Genomic DNA, 21,250 nt, shown 5'->3' on the forward strand with positions numbered 1-21,250 from the left:
AGATCGTACGGGAGTGTATCACCTCCAAACGTGTCTCTTTTTGCGATATTAGTAGGATGAAATTTGGTTCACCCGTTCCCTTCACATGAAAGTGTCCCCATGGCTGTAATCCGGTGAAATGTAATTTCACCGGATTCCTGAAATTTCTAAGGCAGAAGTGGAATCACAACTGATGAGACTCGTCACAATCTGAGTGTAAATTCAGATATTAAAACAGAAGAATAACATAAATAAATCTAACAGTATTGAAACAGTACAGAAGTACATAAAGCATTTACTCAATACACAGAAAGGCTTTCATATCACTAGGAGGAAAATTATTTTAATGTAGAGAAATATATCAAATAAAGCAATGATAGAACCTTAGGACTTTATAAAATAAACCTTTTTTCTTATCAGAAATAGACAAAAAAATCAAATTTAAAATCTGAGAAGTTAAAAATAAAACTGCGACTCCCCCTAAGTTGCTCACGAACCACAGTTTGAGAATCCCTGCCTTATATGAACAAATTTTTAACAAAACACAGCATAAGCCAACGCTCCAATAAAATGAAATTAGTGAGAGCTATTTGGCCAACAATCTCTCTCTCTCTCTCTCTCTCTCTGCCCTCTTTTAAATAGGAACAAATCAATAGTGAACTTGATCCATGAATTCCCACTGGAGCAAACTCCAACTGCCTTTTTCCAATTTTACTTTTAATCGAATCTCAATATACCTAAGAAAGGTTCAACATACTTGACCTAGAAGAACGGCAAACAGCAATCTCAATATACTTGACCTAGAAGAACGGCAAATAGCAAACTTCTAAGCGTGGTGTGTAATGATTCTTGTGTGACACTTTGACAGGATTGTTATATTGTGATTCCCCATGTAAATAACCCTCAGAAAGAGCTCCCGATTTCCTTTTTAAAATTCCTTTTTATAATGTTGATTCTCCACAAATAAAAATATTTCACAGTTCTAAAGTTATCAACTTCCAATTTTCCTACGTGTACAGGTCTGAATACAACGCTATTAAGTGAGTGGCCGGTGAATTACATCCGGCCACTCACTTAATAGCGTGCCTCGTGCCTCTGGACATGATCAAAAGATTCTGTAAAACACAAATATCCCTTTACTCTCCACAAGAGTTAATTCGCCCAACGCAAATTTAATTGGGAATGCAATCTGGCCTTCAACCATAAATATTTTTAAAACACTGAAGTCATTCAAATCAGATTTAAAAATCATGATTTACAAAAAATTACAGCCAACTGTTTGTAAAAACAGCAAAGAGATCTCCGTGGAGTTTATTTTCGTTAATTTTTAAAATAAACAAAAAACTCCATGGAGATAATTTATTTCAGTAACCAAAATACACCCTCTCGGAATTATTTACATTTTTAGCTGAATTTAAAATTGATTACGTCGAGTCTCTTTGACACAATATCTTAAGTTAAAAATATCGATGATTTAGATGTTTTCATCTCTGCCACTCGTTTTAAAAGCGAGCAATTTCTAAACTATTACTAAGTTAATTTGTCTGTGCCGTTATTGATGAGCTGCTGTGTCGATACATTCTTAGTTAAGGTTTGTACCTTCTGTAGATTTGAAAATAAATAAATAATTACGAGTTTTAAACAATGCGGCCATAAATCTATGTCAATGTGGAAGTTATGAAGCTTCGTCGAAATTACTAAACTGAAGAGACAACGAAAGCGACCTCTAGCTAATCACCTTTTCAATAGCACTCTTAATGAGGAAGCTTAATTACAGGGCTGAAAAGAGCCGCTCTGGTGAGCCACTAAAGGATTCTCGTGACATAACACAGTAACCAAAAATACTTCTGATAATTGGACTGATAATTGTTTAATGGGGTACCGGACAGAAATACTTCGAGGTTAAGATAAAAATTAGAATATCTAATGCATCCTGGTATTTATTTTATCAAAAAACAACCACTGATGGCGAAACGAATCGTGTGAAATTTGTACAGTCTCCAAATACAGGGCTAAAGCAGTTCACAGGACAAAGTAGGAGGATGGTATGTGTTTCATGGAACAAAACACGGGGCGTGGTTGAATCAGTACTTCTGACCAATCGGATATGGTGACGTGCCGCGACTATTAAGGCCATGAGGTGTCAGTTTTCTGTCTGTGGGTATTTCATGGTCGAGCCTGTTTGCTGGATGAAAAACCCAAATTTCCAGGAGGAAAAAACTATGCACCTTAATAGGTCTAGTTGTTTACGATACACCACGAGGCATCGGTGTATCTTAGCTGTTAATTTATGTGAATTCCAGGCCGGCCTGTATGTACGAATTTCAAAGAGCAAAACTTTACGATTCTATATTTTCTAAAAAAATAAATTTTCGGTCGTTCAGAACTTTGAATCCAAACGAAGGTTGGGAATTATTAAAAGTTAGAGGCTTGATTATTCGTGTCCTCTACATGATAGAGAGAAGTTAAGTCACTGAGCAGTCGTAAACCAACGAAAAAGTGTTCATTTCCGCTAAATTGCAGACACTGATTTTCGAACCAAATTCTACAGCTTTAGATTATGTGCAGTGTCAGATACGCCTCCAATCTAACACTGGAAGTCACAGGCATAACTGTCATATTAGGACCACCCGAAAGTTATCTTGTCTTCCTATGTGTATTATGTCCATAAATTGCGCGTGTTCTCTAGTCAATTTGCTGTTTTGTTCTACTACGAAAAACTCCAGTTTTCGAGGGGAGGGAACCTTGCTATCTGCACCTCAGACCGAGCAATTGCATTAAAAACGCCATAAAAGTTCGTCATTGACGGGATTTGAACCCATCAGGAACAACTTAGTTCCACAGCATACTTCATAAGCCCTCGCGGGTAACACGATGGAATCGCTGTCCTTCCCAAACCGTGTGGAAAAGACCTGAGTTCGAATCCCGTCAATGACGTTAGGAATTTTTTGTGACCTTTTTTCACAACGTGGCTGAGTTAACTGAGTTCAGGCGAGAGTGGCATGGCTTTTCTTCTGCAATCAATCTCTAGATTTTCGTTCAGCAAACAGCAAATCCACCGCAGAACACACGCAATTTACAGACATATTATATACGGCGCAATATAGCCAAAGTCGCCGATGTGCCTAAAACCCTACAAACAAACAATTCATAAAAGTTGTTAATGAAAACTAAGAATTCCAGAAATTCCAGGAACGAGCCTTGGGGAGGGAGCACCGCCAATCAAAAAATATTCGCGTCCAAAGTACAGATAATCCCATATCGGTCCCAGTGATTTGGATTGAGCAACCTAGACAGAAGGAATGTTGATTTGCTTCTGGTAAAGGGCGTTATTACAATAGTACTATTGTCAGTGGTAAAGGGCATGGATGAATGGACAGATGGATGAGCAGCGATAAGGAGTATCGGGGAAGAAATGTCAATACTAAAGCCACTTTAATTGGGCCCGCTGTATCCCTCCTGAATATACAAGCACCCTTGGATACCTATTATTGCATACATAATTGTCTTTAATAGCATTTATACTCAGTCCATTTATTCATTTTCTGAATGAAAAACAGTTTTTGATTGATTCCTTATTCTTTTAACAACAACTGGACTGTGAAGTATGAGTAAACATCCTTCCCAAAATACCATGCAAAGCCGCCAGCACGAATATCCAACGATCGACTACAGAATGATGGGTACCGGAACAGAGTTAGCAAACACCATTAAAAATTGTTTATTCCAGCCAACCACCACAGTTAATCAATTCTCATATTTCAGAATAATGTTCCGGTTACTGCGCCATCCTTCCTAAACTTAAAACAGTTATGATAAGCATATACGCAAAGAAGCTGGCGCATTGAGTTGAATTCTAAATTTGTTCGGAAGAAAGCGTAGCGGAAAACTCAATAAAATGTAATGCGTGTGGACGATAGTTGCGGGAATATGAAAAATGGAAGAAGTCAAGGAAGTGTAAACCTAATTTAGAATCAATATCGTGAAATTGAAACTACATACGGAATCAAGCATTATTAAAGTTTCTCTGGGAAAAGGAAAAATTTCGGAATAGATGTGTACGGTTGTAATTACTTAGAAATAACAAAACTGGAGAAAACAACGTCTTGCGGTTTTGAAACAACCGCAATGAGCGTTACAAAATATATTGATATTGCCTCGCAACACAAATCGATAAGCCAAACAGCTGGAGCCAATTACGGACGGGAAATCATGAAGAGAAAGTGCAGATAGACAGGAAAAAAAATACAGAGATCCACTGTAAACTTTCGAACTGTAAAATAGCAGATAGAGACCGGTGCAGTTTTTACAACGAGAATAAAAAACTAAGCGAGAAATACAAAACATCTGAAACAGCTCAAATCGCTTTTATTATATTCTCAATTGTTACAAGAAGTGAAGTAAATGATAATAAAATTCACAGAAACGATTCCAGCCAATATTCTCCACACTGTTGAACTATGAAACAATAGCACAGTAGAACTTAAGGTGGAATCGCCATTTGAAAGGCCGGAGAGAAATCCTGTATGGAAGCATCTCTGATGTTACCTAAAAGGGCTCAGGGCAGCAGCTACGAGTACAAACACGCCCCATCAGTCAAGACAACATATGCAATGCTGCAACCATTCGGATGTTTAGGGATGTTTGGTCTTTCAACATTGTCCCTCTATGTCATAGAGAGGGAGGGAACACGTTGTCCAATCGCTGTTCGTCCAGACAGCGTCGGGAGAGAAAAAGAAAGAGGGAGACCCTGGACTCGATTTACTGTTACTCCACCCAAGCTAGCCAACACGCTGGAGATTCCACGGCTCCCTTAATTGACACTCAACGCCTCCTAGGAGCGATCAAGATGATAACACATAATCTCAACACCTTCGTTCTGGAAGACTTGTAACTGGAGGAGCCCTCCCGCTGCCCGTATCCAGCAAGGCTCCATCTTCCAGACAGGTTTCTGCCGCATCAGATGCTCAAATAAAATAATCTTGATGCTGACCTGAGAACAAATTCGCTGTTGATCGGAGATACAGAAAATAAATGCTCAAAACGTTGATCTCACCTGCTATAATTCAACTGTTCCTTCAACATATTGAGGATGAGCTCGTTATCTAAGTGTTAAGCCAGCTCAATCAGACGTTACCTCCTTGAGGACTTTTTCTTATTTGTTGCAATTTCACGACAGGAATAGGTGGGTATGCGTGCTTTTTCACCACACAATTCGTAGACAAGATATACTGACACCCTGCAGCCTTAGCTGCACTCTTGTCAATTCCTAATAAGAATTAATGCTGTACTGCTTATATCGTCACTTACTCCGGTGACAGAAAATGGAACTATACCTTAATGCAAATTAACTCGAAAATCTGGTGCACTTGTTCGACACGAAGTCCATGCGATTTTTCTTCTTTCTTCAGCAACGAGCAGCAGCTGCCAACCCCAGAAGAAACTTTATATCACTCAATATACAAATAACGCGCTGTTGTCATAGTTTTCGATCTGAAAACCTGCATCTTTAAACCGCATGTTAACTAATTTCGTTAATGATATCCATTAGACTAGTTAATGAAGGCAAACTAATTAAGGTCACCAACACAAAGTTGTAAGTTATACGGCAATCATCAATTCTGGTCATTAACGTCCATCTTTTTTATCATCGAAGGCATTTCATTTTCAAACTATAACGGGCTGTGTTCTTTGCCAAACGAACTTTATAGTATAATAACACAGAGAGAAAAATATCGTGTGAATAAAAACTAGTTAAAATGAGATTTTTTGATAGATACAATTTAAATAATAAGAACGAAATGCAAATATAAAACAGCTCATATATTTAAAGGAAAGAAATCGTGTATACTGAGTTACAATCTTCCCGTTCTGATAATGATTTGAATAGTCATCGCTTAAATATCTGAGGATAAAAATTTGCTTTAAATTTGATTAGTCGAGACATCTTTAAGGCAGAAGAGGTTGATATCAGACTGGTCGAATGCTCTCATAACTCTATTAAGTGGTTAGTGCGATTTGATTTAAAAATAACTGCGTACTGTTATATACAACAGAGACATTTATTTTTATTATTTTATACGATAAAAGATCGGCTGAGCAGAAAGTAAAAATGATTTTTACTTGAAATTCAGGTGTCTGGTAACATAATGCCAGTTAAATGTATTTAAAAAATGAAAGTTTACTGTATATTACCCGACTTGGCCAGTCTATTTTCGGGTCCATTTATTGTGGTGGACAGGATTAGGTCTTTCTTTCCTGTCAGCCAGTTGTTCAAAGATAAAATCGCCCTAATAATGAAATTTTATTCCAATCAGTAAAACGCATCGGTCTTGTAATCAACTGGAGCTTAGCGCAAAAGGAACACAAACGATTCTGATGAGTCTCGAAGATGAAATGCAAGATTATCGAATGCTTTCTCCATCTTTCGGATGGCAACACATCACTTCTCTGTCCAAGCAGAAAATTCGAGTAACTGCGTCTAAGACACTTTGCGTTGAGAAAATAATCTTCGAAGCTTACGTAGCGGAGGGGAAAAAAGAAAACTTTGGATCGTTGAAAAATGAGAGAAAACCGCAGGATAAGGGCTTTGTCGGAGTTTCCATTGCTCTGTACTTCCTGTCTTTAGTCGCAGATAGAGAGAGCCATTATCATCGTCTTTCTATTACGAGAAGCAAAGAATTCCGCCAACCCATCCATTTGAGTCGGACTCGGAAGCTTCTCTATCGACAATAAGAGAAGTCCCATGACTCCGAGGCACCCGCTGATACCGTATCATATGAAAGACACAAAAAAGTGCAAAGAATAAAGACAAAAATGCATCGACAGACATTCTTCGTTTAATATCTTACATGATATAGACGGATATTGAGTCCCACTGACCATCTTCTGCTCTAATATGGCTTTCGCTGTGTTCTTATTTTCTCATTTTCGCTCTGAAACTTCAATATTTATATTATTATGTACTAAATCTCCATCATTAGGCTGTTCTATTATTTAATTTATATCCTTGGACAAGAGCTGCTTTTGCTCTTGTCCACTTTTTAAAGATAAAGGGATTTTTAGGCTAAGACTGAAGCAAATCACTAGACGTAACGTAAATTTCATTCCTACGAACTTCTTAGTGTCAACTTATCAAATTACGTGGTCCTCACAAACAAAAATCAATAAGAAATGTGTGGAATAACAATTATAAAGCTTCCCCTAACATCGTACACCTTTCTGTTGTTGTCATTCTATTATTATACATCAACATTGTCCATCCACAATACTGATTTTCCAGTTCGCTGAATTTCATATGCAGTTCCATATCCGCTTCGCTATTTCACTATTAGTAAGATTATTCACGCGTACGGTTGCCATCCTGCCGTTTCAGTGCACGATCCGAGATTACTGTTTCATCTCGCGCCCTGTTTATGTCCCGCTCAGTACGCAATTCGGTCTACACAGACGACAGCGCTCGGAGTAATTGCAATTCCAAAGAAGACATCAAAAGTTGTTGTTGGCAGTCTGGACGGACTTAAGTGGGCTGTTTACAGCGAAGATGAGTCAGGTAAAAACATTGTCTACGTATTATTCTATGTCGGTGGACGTCTCTGTTCGTTTTCCACATTCTATAATGCCAATAAAGGGGAGTCAATAACTGTGGCGGTTACAGTAACGCTGCAGCGAGCGAAATGTTATTTTAATTACAGCAAACATGCAGATAACTTGGAAATTATGATTTATGCTCGTGCTAATAGTTTCGGACATACAGAGACACTCTCTGCGACCTTGGCAGCTGCACTTGCGTCCTTCGTTCCACTACCATTAATCCGTGACATTCCTCAAGGTTAATAGCACGTTACTGTACGCTTTCGCGTTTGTTCGTTTCAAAACAATCCTTTTGTTCATCAGTCATTACTAAAATACGATCAGTATATATCTACACTAAATACAAAAAACGTATTGACGCGTATTACTAAAAGTATTTGCGCAAACATAAATCTACCTCTCGGTTGGTCACCTACTGTCGGAAATCAAAGCACAGACCTCGTCTTCCAAAATACTATTTATTTATTATTTGTTCTAAGGCTGGTTCGTTTGTGGGATAAGAGATTGGAAGCCTTGAACGTTGGCCTGGAACTTGGGTTCGAATCTTCAGGGATAGTATAATGGTTCTGCCGCTTGTCATTCGTTTGGAGAAGACCGAATTCGAGTCGGATCAGAGATAGAGGAATTCATAAAGGTCTCTTCAACCAGGACTCTAGTTAGCCGATTTCAGGCGGAGGGAGTAGGGTTTCCCCTTGAGGTGGGGAAAGACTTCCTGCGTATTTTACAGTCCGCACACATTCAAAATCGGCTCGTGAACACACACGCTTCGACAGATATAATAAACAGCACAAGGTGGTCTTATATGCTATACACTACATTTCATGGTTAATTTTATTATTCACCGCGCTGAATTCGCCAAAATATAACCAAATTGCGGCCAAACAGTACCACAAGAGGTAATTCTAGACTCTGATATGTACCAATTTATATTCCAAACAAGGAACATGCTGATTTAGTGATAACAACAGGAAGTTTCACACATTTATTTTGTCTGTAAAAGCAGTAGCCCAAGGCGAAAATGATACAGTTGTGTCCTGGCAATAACAGAACAGACAGATATATTAAGAAAGAGAGCAACGGGAGTTAAAAGGGATGGAAAAAAGAAATAAATAGTTAAGAATGTTAGTCAGAGATGAACTGGTGCTGAATGATGGCTAAGGAGCTTCAATTAAAGAAAAGACAGTTACGAAGTGAATGAGAGATTCCAGACGGACATTTTTTATTGTCACGATAGTGCAGCTGGTATCTAAGAGACGAGATGCAAAATGAGACATTCCTGAAAAGGAAACGTTTCTTTTCTTTTAATTTGCATGAGACAGGAGCGAAGGGAGATGAGCAGGAGGAATAAGTAAAGAAATCTGGCGGCGTCACAGCGCTATTTGACAGACCAAGAATTTTGAAACAAAGGGGCTGACATCGAGACTCGTTAGAATTCTTCCGACTGCGAGGAACGCTGATAAGGAGGAATTTCCAGAATCTCTCCCGACACGAAGAAATTTTCAAATTCTCCGCTTTAAAATAAATGAAGGATTTTTATCGATGTCGTGCCACGAATCTTGGAGTGATCTTTCTTAGCATGACAGCCGGCAAAAGAATGTCAAACAAACAAGGAGCGGAGAGAGAGAGAGAGAGAGAGAACTGTTAATCTTCATCCCTTTCTACCTAAAGTAGGGTGGGTTTTCATGCATTATCCTTTTCTATTGTTAGGAATGAGTGGAGTTCGCTAGTATTTATTAGAGAACGAGAATCATTAAAAAATCTATAACAACACGAGTTTTTTTTTTTTTTTTCAGAAAGTTTCATAAATATACATAGGAGACTGCTTCACTCACCTGTAAAGATTCATCCTCTTGCATAAGAGGATGGCATTGGGAGTAGTCGGATCTAGAAGCCCACGTGCCGTTGTCAAGACATTCTCGGCTGGCATTTTCTGTCATAAAAAATAATAATAATAAAAGATATAAAACAATGACTATCTGACTCAATAAACAAAGTTTCGCACAAAATAAATAAATAAAAATGGTGTCTTTATACTCGGGGGGGGCACATATGGTCAAAGGGTTTAAAATGGTTTACAAGATAGAGAAAATACAAGAACACCGTCATATTTAGCAGTCACGCGCCTAGAACCAGTCAGCTCAAACACGTGTACAAAACCTGTTACAACATGCAACGGTCAGATAAAAATCGGCCTTTTTTTTAGCTTCTGTATTTTTCGTTTGTCTCGTTTCGAGAGCGCCATCTTAAAATGTCGCAAATATACCGTTTGGACAATGCTTTGAGGTGGAGAACAATACGGAGAATGAAAGAAGAATAAAACAAGCCGAAGTAGCCAGATGCCTAAATGTAACTCAAAACGTTTGTAAGCAAACGGTGGAACCAGTTCCAAAACAAACAATGTTTCGAAAACCACTCCGAGGCCATCCTCAAGTTACCTTTACTCAAGGTGGCTCTTATCTAGCCCTAACTGGAGGTCATCACGAAGACTTTACAGCGTGGAAAACTGCACCAGAGCATGCTGATTTTAAACAGGGGCTGGTATCTGGACATATCGTTTATAGGGGTTTCTGTGAGAGGAGTCTTTAATTTACCAACTGTGTATATTCCCTTCATCCCTCGTGTGTGTGTGTGTGTGTGTGTGTGTGTGTGTGTGTGTGTGTGTGTGTGTGTGTGTAAACAAACTTGTCGGAATTAGTGCAGATCGCATGTAGGCTGAACGCAGGAGCAATGAGCCATGGTGCTCTTTATAGATGCATCAATCTTCAACTGAATTTTTGAAGCATTTTCATCTGCAGGGAACGGGGAACTAGAAGTGGCTGTTAATGGTATGGGCTGGAATCAGTGTCAATGGTCATGCAGATGTGTTTATGAGAAACTGTCACGGCTCTAATGTATCGAGATGAGCTCTCCATTCTTAGTGCTTTGTAATGGGATGATAATGCATACCCTCACAGAGCTTGCCTAGTAAACTAATACTTTCAGACGATTCGACCGTCACAGCCCATTTTCCCAGAAACTTCACTGAGCTTACGAGACCTTACGCAAGTACGGGAATCACTAATTAAGTCCCATTCAAGGCATGAAAGTCGATGATGAAGTTACGAAACACGGAGTTGCGTTAACCACAAGTTCACACGCCTTATTAGGGTGTTTCTACGCATTATCGACGTGCCATTGTTCGTCGTTCATGAACCCACTCCTGGTAAAACCGGGCCTAGGCCGGTTTTACCAGAAGTGGGTTCATGAACAGAAGTGGGTAGTAGGTCAGATCGTTTGAAATGTAGCAGATCACAAACCAAGCTAATACTGAAAATCTAAGGGAAGCCATTCTAAGAAGTCCTGACGATGACTTTCCAGTGAATGAAAGACAAACAAACTCTATAAGAATGACGTTAGAGCTGGATTCTAGATTCACGCCAGATTTTTTGGTCACCTACTATAGCAAATGACCGGAAATTTTGTTAATCAAATTCTGGTATGATGAGGCAGTTTTCAAATGAAATGGACACGCTAATTATGCATACTGGGCAGCTATAAATCCTCATGTTCAAGTTGGGGAAAAAACATTAACTCTTCTGGAGTCGTTGGGAAAGAAATATCATCTGGGAGAATGGCTGAATTTTTTGTTCGATGGTAAATTACTGCCGACTCATATTTTAAGCGTGTTAAATAGCTTTTCACATCTTACAGCAAAAATATTCGTGCATTTGTTCGCAGGACGGTCCCTCTCCTCGTTATTCTCTTCTGTACAACGATGTCTCGATTTTCCTGGATAGGCCACCATACTGGATGGCAGCTAAAGTCCTCCTAAGATTTTTGCGGTGGAGTTATCTAAAAAGATAAAATGTGTCGTCATAAATCTGGGATTGCACACTAGATGCTAAAAACCAATCGTTTTTTAAAAAAATTAACCCAGCTGCCATGTAGCAAAGTTTTCCAGCTGTTGACAAAATTTGGACTGTTCCGTTAAGATAAAAATAAAGCGTGTATATTGAAAAATGCTTCAGTTGCAACAAGCAATCGACAAGCGTCTCTGAATACAAACGCTGTATTTTTATTTTAATATAATCTTACTCCAATCGTGTTAAAAATGCTTACCATCGGAATTTAACTTTCGAGCACGGCCATCTGGTCGAAATACCTGCTAAGCCTGACGCAGTCCCTGGTTTATCGAGCAGCTCTTTCTTTTATGTAAAAGTAGTTATGGATTGTCAGTTGCACCTGCCGATTCCAGCACAATATACTCCATTCACTGAAAGTTGAGCGAGGAATTAATTTTGGTATTTCGTTTCTGTTTTAATTGGATTTGTAGATTCAGCAAGTCTACTGAATCTACAAATCCAATTAAATTCGATGAAGAGAATTCAGCGTACGGTGTCAAATTACTGATCTCACCACCAGTATTTAGCACTGCAGAGCTGACATCCAGCTAGACCCTCATCACTTTCCTGCTAAAAATACACACTTCCTGCCATTTCGCTAGTGTGACAGCCTTTGTTCAAAGCAGTCCATTAGTTTCTATTTGTTATTATAGATATTTAGTTTCTTGAACAACGCGCAGTAGTTTACTTGCAATCACTTTTCACTTTATTTTATTATTACTTTTTTTTAATATATATTTTTGTTGCTGACCTTATTGAGAAAGACAAAATGGGCAGCGGAAATTAAGATTTTACAATAAACATTTTATTTTGAAGTAGTATTCAGCCAGCTTTTTCAAGTTAACCATACCCATTAAGGCGAAACTGCACAAACCATTTTAATTGCGCCATCTAAAGTGAACAGCAGTGTTAACACAGGATATGGATGAAGGAATTGCGTTTTTCCACAATCTTTTGCCTTCGATGGAGTTCGAGGCCGATCCATTCATACACTATTCGAAGACAATCTCCAGATTGATGGTAGAAGTAGTTGACTCAAGCGAACCAATTCCCTAAGGTAACGGGTAATCACCGAGCCACTGTTTCACCAAGTTTCGATAGCGCAACATCCAAATGTTGCGCAATCTAGTAAAACAGGAGTTGCGCAAGCAATAGTGCTCGCTGACTAATGCCGAAGAAGGGAAAATCTAATTTCCCATAAAACATCATATTCGTAATTTTCATTATGTTTCGTTGGTGCTGCACCAGTTTCTGTTTATCGTACATATCACCAATAAGTTGGTGTTTTGAGTTCGATTCTTATCAAACAAACAAACTGCTGGAATGTATAGAAAAATGATGCTAGTCTAACGACATTTAATTTTATTTTAAATTTATTTTTTAATTTTATTGTAATCCCCCTCGTATTGTCATTTTCGAGAGCGTCGATTTGTCCCCATAAGCCTTGAGGATTACATAAGATTGATCACATTTGCGGTTGTCGATCTCATATTCCGTTTAAGCCAGACAACCACAAAGCATTTCTCCTCTGAAGTAACTTAAACCTGCAATCACTGTACATGATAGGCTGCTCCTGGAACGCAGGCATTCACGTTGCGGATCTAAGTATCAGCGGAGGAAGTCTCCAGGCAACCTAAAGACTATTTACAACTTTCTGATTACCAAACTGTGCTAATAGTTCCACTTCAAAGTCTAATTACGGATATGCCATAGTGATGAATAATCGCTGGTTGACAGAGCAAACCATAACAACAGTTCCACGCTTGAATATTCACATTAAATATTAATGCGCGGATATTACAATATAAAATGAAAGAAAGAATACAAATAAACTATCCCAATCCACAGTTTGTCTCCAGTGAAGCCAATGTGAGAAACAAGGGGCTTTTTGAATTTGATGAGCTGTTTGAATATTAAAACACAATGTTAAATGATATAAATATTCAGTTCCGGACGATAGTCTTGTTCAAACGAGGCAAATGTTTGATCTCAGATTTTTTGAACCATCTTTTCTTGGCATTGATTTTCTTGAGTTACAGCAGATTTCCTTTCCCTCATACTTACAGGTGTTTCCTGACGAGAGTGTATATTAAAATATCAGAACAAGAATGTTCTTGCTTGCATGATAGCTGCGAGAGTAAGATTAAAAAGCTAAAGACGAATGGACTGGACCCTTTCCATACAAGTCTCCTCGCTGTTGTCTTTCACTTTGAAGAACGTCAACCAATATAATACTTTTATTTCTTCCTGATAAATTGTTGTATACACTGAGTTAGCATTGCATTAGCAACACCTGTTTAATACTTCGTGAGGCCACCTTTGCCCGTAAACGTCTTGGCATGGACTCAAGGTTGCAGGTTGTCCTGTGGCAGTGCTACCCATGCATTGCAAAATGTGTCCAGTAATGCCTACACATTGTCGGGTGCATGGTCGTAGCATCGAATATCCTTTTCCAGTAGGTCCCTAACATGCTCAATTTGGTTGAAATCGGCTGAGTTTGGCAGCCCTGGAAGAACGGAGATTTCATTGCCATGTTCTTCAAACTAGTTAGCAATCTGCCGGGCCTTGTGGCATGGAGCGTTGTCTGGATAGACCGGCATCATGAATGGTGTACTTGGTTGGCGACAACAGAAAGGTAGGCTTTCTCATCAAATCAATTGTAATCAATGATCAGAGTACCCAGGGCATGCCACGAAAACAGCCCCAAGCAATAAAACCACCGCCTCTAGCCAGCCGTAAACCAACAGTGCATCCAGGTGCATTGCCTCATGTTACTTTCTCCAACTGAATGCGGATACGCCGATCATAATAGAGTTAGAAATGGATCCAACAGAGCAGGCAATCCAGTGCTGACGTGTCCATGTGCTTAGTTGAGAGAAACCCCCGCTAGACAGAATATACAAAAAGCCCATTTGGACATTGGTCTTGCTGTTCCTACATTGTCCTGGGTTGTTAGCTGGGCCACTGTGCTGCGTCGCTGTTGTGTTACAAGACGAGACACGACGCTCACCGCGGGCATCGACCACACGAGTCTGTCCCACGTGTAACCTTTGGCTGGTTGTTCTACCGCTGTTGAGCCAGTCACGGTAGACTTGTTATACCGCAGAACGAGAGCACGTAACCGTGTTGGCTGTTACTGTGATACTGACATCAGCACGTCTTGCTCCCACAATCAATTCCACGTTGGAACTCGGAAAGGTCTCGTCGCCGATCCATTCCTCCTCGCAGACACTCAAAAACTGATCTCCATGTGTGTAAAACACAAGCTATCAGCCGATCCCGACTTTGAGCCTTCAACAGCGTCACAGACCAGTCCATTCGTACACAAGGGAGTGTTTGTAATGAAAAGCCAACTCGTGTGTGTGTGTGTGTTACTTCCTAACACACTATATTGCGATCTTATGTATTTTTGTTTATATATTGCTCTCAAACGTTGTTAGTCAGTGTTGTCTAATCTATTCCACAACCATCAACTGATGTAGGATCGCTCCGGCTCGGCAAGAATTTCAGAGAAACTTGAATTCAAGAAAACTATCCAGTGTTATTTTAATTTGATGTATTATTATTATTGAGTTTTATTTTTAACTGAATATAATCTGCTCTACGTTGTTCATTCATCCTATGTTACATTTCCGGCGAGACGATATCTCTGTCGCTTGCTAACCCCTGGCTTAGTGCCGTGAAGGGTTTTGTAAAGTCTGAGTACCTGCGTTTATCTTTGCACCTTACAAACAAAGATCACATTTATTTTAATAATACCGTTTTTTTAATATTTCACTACTTTAGCGTTTATCATCTTTATTTATAAAACAAAATCACTTGTATAAATAACAAATTGTAAGATTCCTCTGGCTTTCTGTGTAAGGAATCACTATTGTATAAAATTTATGTTAATAAAGAATCTTCTTCTTATTATTATTATATTGACAAGATCTTTTCTTGTAAACTTGTAGCACTGAAGGGTGTGAACTTTTCGTGTGAAGGCTTAGTTATAGCCGTGAGGCGCTGTATATGGCGATTTGTATTATGTACAGTATACAACAGAATAGTGGTTTCACTACCTCTCATCATTTGAGTTCTGGGTTCGATTCCCGTCAACGACCGGATGAATTTCTAACGCATCATCCGTGACACGTTTCACTCCTGGCACGTGGATCTCCTATCTAGCATTCCAAAAGAACTTTGTAAGTTATTTTGCTGTAATGGTAATAAAGGTAATTCAAATGTATCAGCAGCGAATGATGAATACATCAAATGTCAAATTTGGTATCCAAACCAATAAAAAGGCAATAGTCATTATCAATAAACGTAAAATTCAATCCATCTTCTTTCACTCTAAATATTAACAACTTTCTTCATTCATTAATTAATTAATTACACACAATATGGTCTCAAGATTATGTACATAAAAGTATATACATGATTTATATACAAGATATATTTACATATAATTAGATGCTCTGACATATCATTAAACACTCGTGTATGTGTGTGTGTGTGTTCTTTAATCAGGGTAGCTCCCAGGCATAAGCCCAAATCTACCTTGAGAACTTGTATATAGTCTTTACAAAGCAGTCCTGAAAAAGTATGTTAAATTACCTGAGTCTGATTTCACTGTAGCGCAATTCGCGCATGAAATCCCGCACCCACTGGAGGTAGTGAAATACCAGTGAGTGCCAGCAATCCCGCTCCCAGGGCTGCCCATACCAGGGAGCCAGCAGGGGAAAAAAAACATATAATAAAACAACAATAATATTCAATAGTCTGGATGGCACAACTATAAACTTCAAAAATCACAGTTCAACTGAATATTTGCTGTTCCACATGCACTGGAACCTCCAAACCCAATAAAGGTAGTGTCCAGCAAATCTCCAACTATACGCCATGGATAATAGAACCTTTAGAGCACCAGACCCGACGCAATGAATCAGGTCCAGCACCCCAGAATCTAGAAGGGAGTATTCATGATTGCAGCACAAACGACAACTAAGCAGAGCACCAGACGCAACACCATGAATCAGGTCCAGCACACCAGCTGCTAGCCAGTGGTAGAAACAAATAGTGACACTCCATGAAGACAATCCAGTCACCAGGATTGCCTCTCAAAGAGAGGCTCTGAGAACAATTCTTGCAAAATCAGCAGCTGGAAACTCCTGAAATGAATTAAAACAGTCACGATTTGCAATAAGTAAATGTACTGTATCAAACGATAAGCCAGGAATATGTGCCATCAAAGTCTGCCTTTGGTCTTCATACTCCTGACATAAAAAAATTACATGCATCCAAGTCTCCTGTTCGTCACATGTACAGAAAAGATCTTTCTCCAATCCTCTCTCATATAATTTGGCCCTAAGTGAGCCATGTCCTGTTAACAAAAAAGAAGTATACATAGAAGGCATAAACCAAGATGCCATGGTTTTTGACAATGCATAGTTCACCTGGGGAATATATTTCCTCGTCACAGCTCCAACATCACCACTTTCCCATCTGGTCTGCCATAAATCCATTAATTTATTCCACATTAACAACTGACGGATATGTTCTTACTTCTGAAACACACCACAGAGACTATGCACGGCACGAATCCTATAAAACTATTAGTACTCGAGTCCCCACCAGAGGAACACCATCGAACTATCGTTTAGTGGTTTGAACGTGTGGTACAAGGAAGAAAACACATCAACCAGCTTTGTCCATCGTTATCCCAACCATAACATCAGCACTCACGCTCCCCTGGTGATGACTTTTTTGAACTGAAGTTGTAGGCATCATCTCCATAATGTGCCTACCACAAATGACAGCTTTCGGTTCGTTAGATTTCTAATAATCATATACAGGGGTCAAATTTCACAGATAAATTCGCCATGAATTTAAAAGAGTAGTATTTAATTAATACGTAAATTTGAAAATTAAATTAAGATGTTTTAATTTCTACCGCCATTTAAATTTGTTATAAAAAAGGGCTGAAAGTAAAAGTGGTCGCCATTTCCTCCTCTGCCTTACTTCCCAGCATCCAGATCTTCGCTGTGTTCAGAAGAAGAACCAATCCCGCGCGTGTCACCATCTTCGCATTAAACATCTTCGTTGAAACAGCATTCGCAACAAACAGACAGATCAAAACCGCCTCGTCTTATTCAGAACACGCTATAAATTATAAATGGAGTGATAATGTGATCACCCCCTTCCAGAGGTATTAAAAATGCACGCTCCTTTGTGGCTGTAACAATAAACACAACCCATCTATTGTCAACCACTGTACAAGCGTTATCTGTAGCAATGCGTGGAATAAAAACATTGGAAAGACAGGTGATCCATCCAATGTAATAATTAATGGTAATTCTCTTGATATTCTGCACCATTCAACCCACTTTTCACTCTTCACTCTCTCTGTCTCCTAAACACAATAACGCATTTGGCAGGATGCGAGATGGTAGAAGTCGATAACTTTTTAAAGCGACTTTCTGAATCTGTCTTTCTTTGCCATCCGGATGCGGCATAATTATGATCCGTGGAAGCAATTAATTAAACTAATTATGGAGCAGAAGGTTCATTATCCATCGCCGTATTAATTTTGCAAACAGCTGTTCGGATCAAGTTTGTTTACGGTGGGAGGTCGTAATGACGATCCCCAAGCTGAAAAAGAGCTCTTAAGACTCGGGAAATCTCACGTGTTTGCTTTTGTGTGGAAGAGAAGACGGGAAATTAGGCGGGACGCGGTCGAAAATTAAAAATACCAGGTGTCGCCACCTACTGGAAATAGCGATAACCTCTGAACAACAGAACTTGGAAATATCGTCTGCAACAGAAACAAAATTATTCATTTGTTGACGAGAGCTTTTAAAAAATACTTCGTGTTTCTCTCTGTTTCGACTTTTTTTTTTTTAAAGCAAAGACTCATCGCTTTCCTATCGCGAAATCTTTTCACCTTCCGTCAGAGAGCTTTTATCGTAAGTGTTTTTAGATTTTCAAGAAGTTCCTCCGCGCTACGTGGACTTACATGGCGAACAAAAGCTTTTTCTTTTTTTAAAAAAGCTGAAATCCCGGATGTTAATTACTTTCCTATAGTCGCAGAATGAGCTGCGGTTCCCCAGAACATTCTGAAGACATTGGCTGATGACGCATCTCTCTCCAAATAAGTTAAGGCAGGTATCCGAGAACAAGCAATACTTTTTTGTTTCAAAAAATCTCAACGGATAGTGTTTTTTTTTTATATATAATCACGTGGTAATGACATTTTTCCCTCACAAAAGCCGTTCGTTTCAATTAATAACTGTCGACACTGCAATTCTAGAGAAAAAGATTTCCCCCGAGACTCAGTGCCAACGCGGAGATAATTGTCAGCGGCCCACCGATAAAAGAAGACAAAGTGACACTTGGTTCTTAGCTTGGCAGGGGTTCGATGACAGTTAGAACCACGTTCCTTAAAAAACTTATTTTTTCTTGACATTTTATTGACTTTCCAGTTCTGCGACCCCCTCCCTCCCCTTCTTTTTTATATCGCGCGCTTTTTACGTGTCCAAGAGTGAAGCAAAATCCATTTTTACGTTATCAGAAGAGTTGGCATCAATCCGGCCACGGTCAGCAACAAGTAAAGAGATTATGGGTTCGCGCCAGTAAGATAACACAAAAATTGCACTGTCCACTGTGGCGCTGAAAATCCGGCAGCCTTTAAAAATTCTTCTGGTCTCGGCCTTCTACAAAATAAAAGGAAATTTATTTCTGTTTTCTTCGCCACTCCACACAATAAACTTCATTTGAGAGGAAATCAAGAAACCGCTAATTGGCAGCTGTTCAACTATCGTCTCTTCGGGATTAACTAATTTGTTCTTCCCCCAAACCTGGTGCCTCGTTCCTAGAAAGGAGGGAACTTATTGCAATCCAAAGAGCACATAATATCGTCAATTTTTAAATACTTCAGATGCCACCATGATGTGACTTTTCCAGATGATTTTGTTGTCAACAACCTCTACCTCTGACCACTCGCTGGGCTTTGTAATATTTGCGCATTTACTTTGGTAATCTTTCATATTTTTGGAGTGCACTCCCCTAAAATTTTAAAATCGCTAAATTCCTTGAAGAACACGGCATTCCTCCCATATTTTCAATAAATCCAACAGAAAGTTAAAGTTCTAAATAAGCCGACGTACTTCGCTTTTTCCTTCTCATCGCGGCTTATCTTACATTGAGCTTTGAATTGACTTAGAAAACTTCAAATAGTAAACAAAACTCTTTTTTGCCAGAAGCACGGCGAGCAGAAAGAAAAACGTCTGATCCGGTTCTCCATTCACTTTCTTATATGCTTCTCCTGGCCCTCTTAAAAAGAAGCTGTAGAATTACGCTTCTTCTCGTTCCACTGCCATCGTCAAATAGTTGGTCTAAGAGAATCCGGGAGCGCTGGCTTAATTCATTCGTCATATTCCAGCTACTTTGGAAGGTACGTCATGGCACGTGAATAATTATAAGCTTCGGCAGTTATAATTATAACGTGTGACCTGTTATCGTTGTTATGGTTATAGAGAGCGACTGATTCACTGTTGTCAGTTCCATCTGTGATGCTGTACTGCGTGATTGATGATTGTCAGTGTCAGCTACACGGTTAACAAAACGTTAACTGAAGTTAGGTCAGATAGAGTTCTTTTCCATAATTACGCCAACTGATATCAAAATTTTTATTTGCTGCGTGAGAAACAACACCGAAAGGAACTCTTATATAAGCTCTCTTATTTAAAATAAATATATAAAACGTATATCACCAACCCTATTTGCCGCAGCGCTGGAGCCCTTCCTGGCATCCCAAACTGACTTCCAATCATAATCTGATGACCTGAAACTTTATATCACATCTTCTGACCAAACTCAGGTTCTTAGCACTACCTTGCAGGCAAGTAAAACCATACATAACCACCAACAATATTTGGCTTCCATCGGACTACAGATTAATCAAGCAAAGACAGCTCAAATGTCCTTCACCTGAAAGAAGTCACGCAATGACATTAATCTTACCATCAATGGATCACCCATTCAGAAAGTTAAAACACACAAAGATCTCGGATTAGTATGGGATGAGGGGCTGCCATTCCAGGCTCACCTCCCGAACACAAAAACTAAAATGTACTTCGCTATGTGGACGATCCGCCAGGAATTAACGGGAATTCATGACGCCGACCTGGTAAAGAAATATGTTGTCCGATGTGTCTATCCTATACCTCTCTATGCCTCAACCATTTGGTCCTCTGCTCTCACAACACACTTCAACAAGTTCCTCAGCCTGGAATACTGGCTCCTGAAATGGCTCAACTGGCGGACTGGCAACCAATACGCCATTTCTAGGGCCCTACATAAATCTGGAAGTCACCCCATGGAAACAACAGATTGTGGCAGCAAACCTTCTTACACTTGCCAGACTAATCACAAGACGACTCGACGCCCCTGACATTACTGATCTAATAAAAACCCCACGCATTGCCGGAAGGAATCAAATGGACCCAAGGCTCCCACTCACAATCAGGTTGAACAACCTGAAAGGATTGAGACGCATGTTCCCAGGAAACACGGTAGATTTGATGAACAATCTAGCCATCGACCTGGATAGATTCTGCGAACAGCATTCATACAGACGTCAGAAGCTAAAGGACACATATGCAAACATACACTTATGAGACGCCACCAGAAAGAAAATGCCGCCACAATGCATCCCATTAAAGATAGGTGAAAAGGAAAATAAAGTGAAGCCATCACTGGTCTTCTCTCTCTTAGAATCAACTACTCCAAAGACGCCTGTTTGTGTGCACTAGGAC

General features: G+C 39.4%; 1 protein-coding gene across 2 annotated transcripts in view; it reads right to left on the reverse strand.

Moving 5' to 3' along the window:
- LOC150090712 (diuretic hormone receptor-like) overlaps positions 1-21,250 on the reverse strand; it is a 212,473-nt gene that overhangs the window by 83,922 nt on the left and 107,301 nt on the right. For both annotated transcript variants that reach the window (XM_090379588.1, XM_090379597.1), the window contains exon 4: positions 9,405-9,502. In XM_090379588.1, coding sequence (XP_090235714.1) covers positions 9,405-9,502 — 98 coding nt within the window. The remainder of the gene's footprint in view (positions 1-9,404; positions 9,503-21,250) is intronic.

Source organism: Mastigoproctus giganteus, chromosome 1 (assembly GCF_048544385.1).
Source record: "Mastigoproctus giganteus isolate SK-2022 chromosome 1, ASM4854438v1, whole genome shotgun sequence".
Taxonomy (NCBI): domain Eukaryota; kingdom Metazoa; phylum Arthropoda; class Arachnida; order Uropygi; family Thelyphonidae; genus Mastigoproctus; species Mastigoproctus giganteus.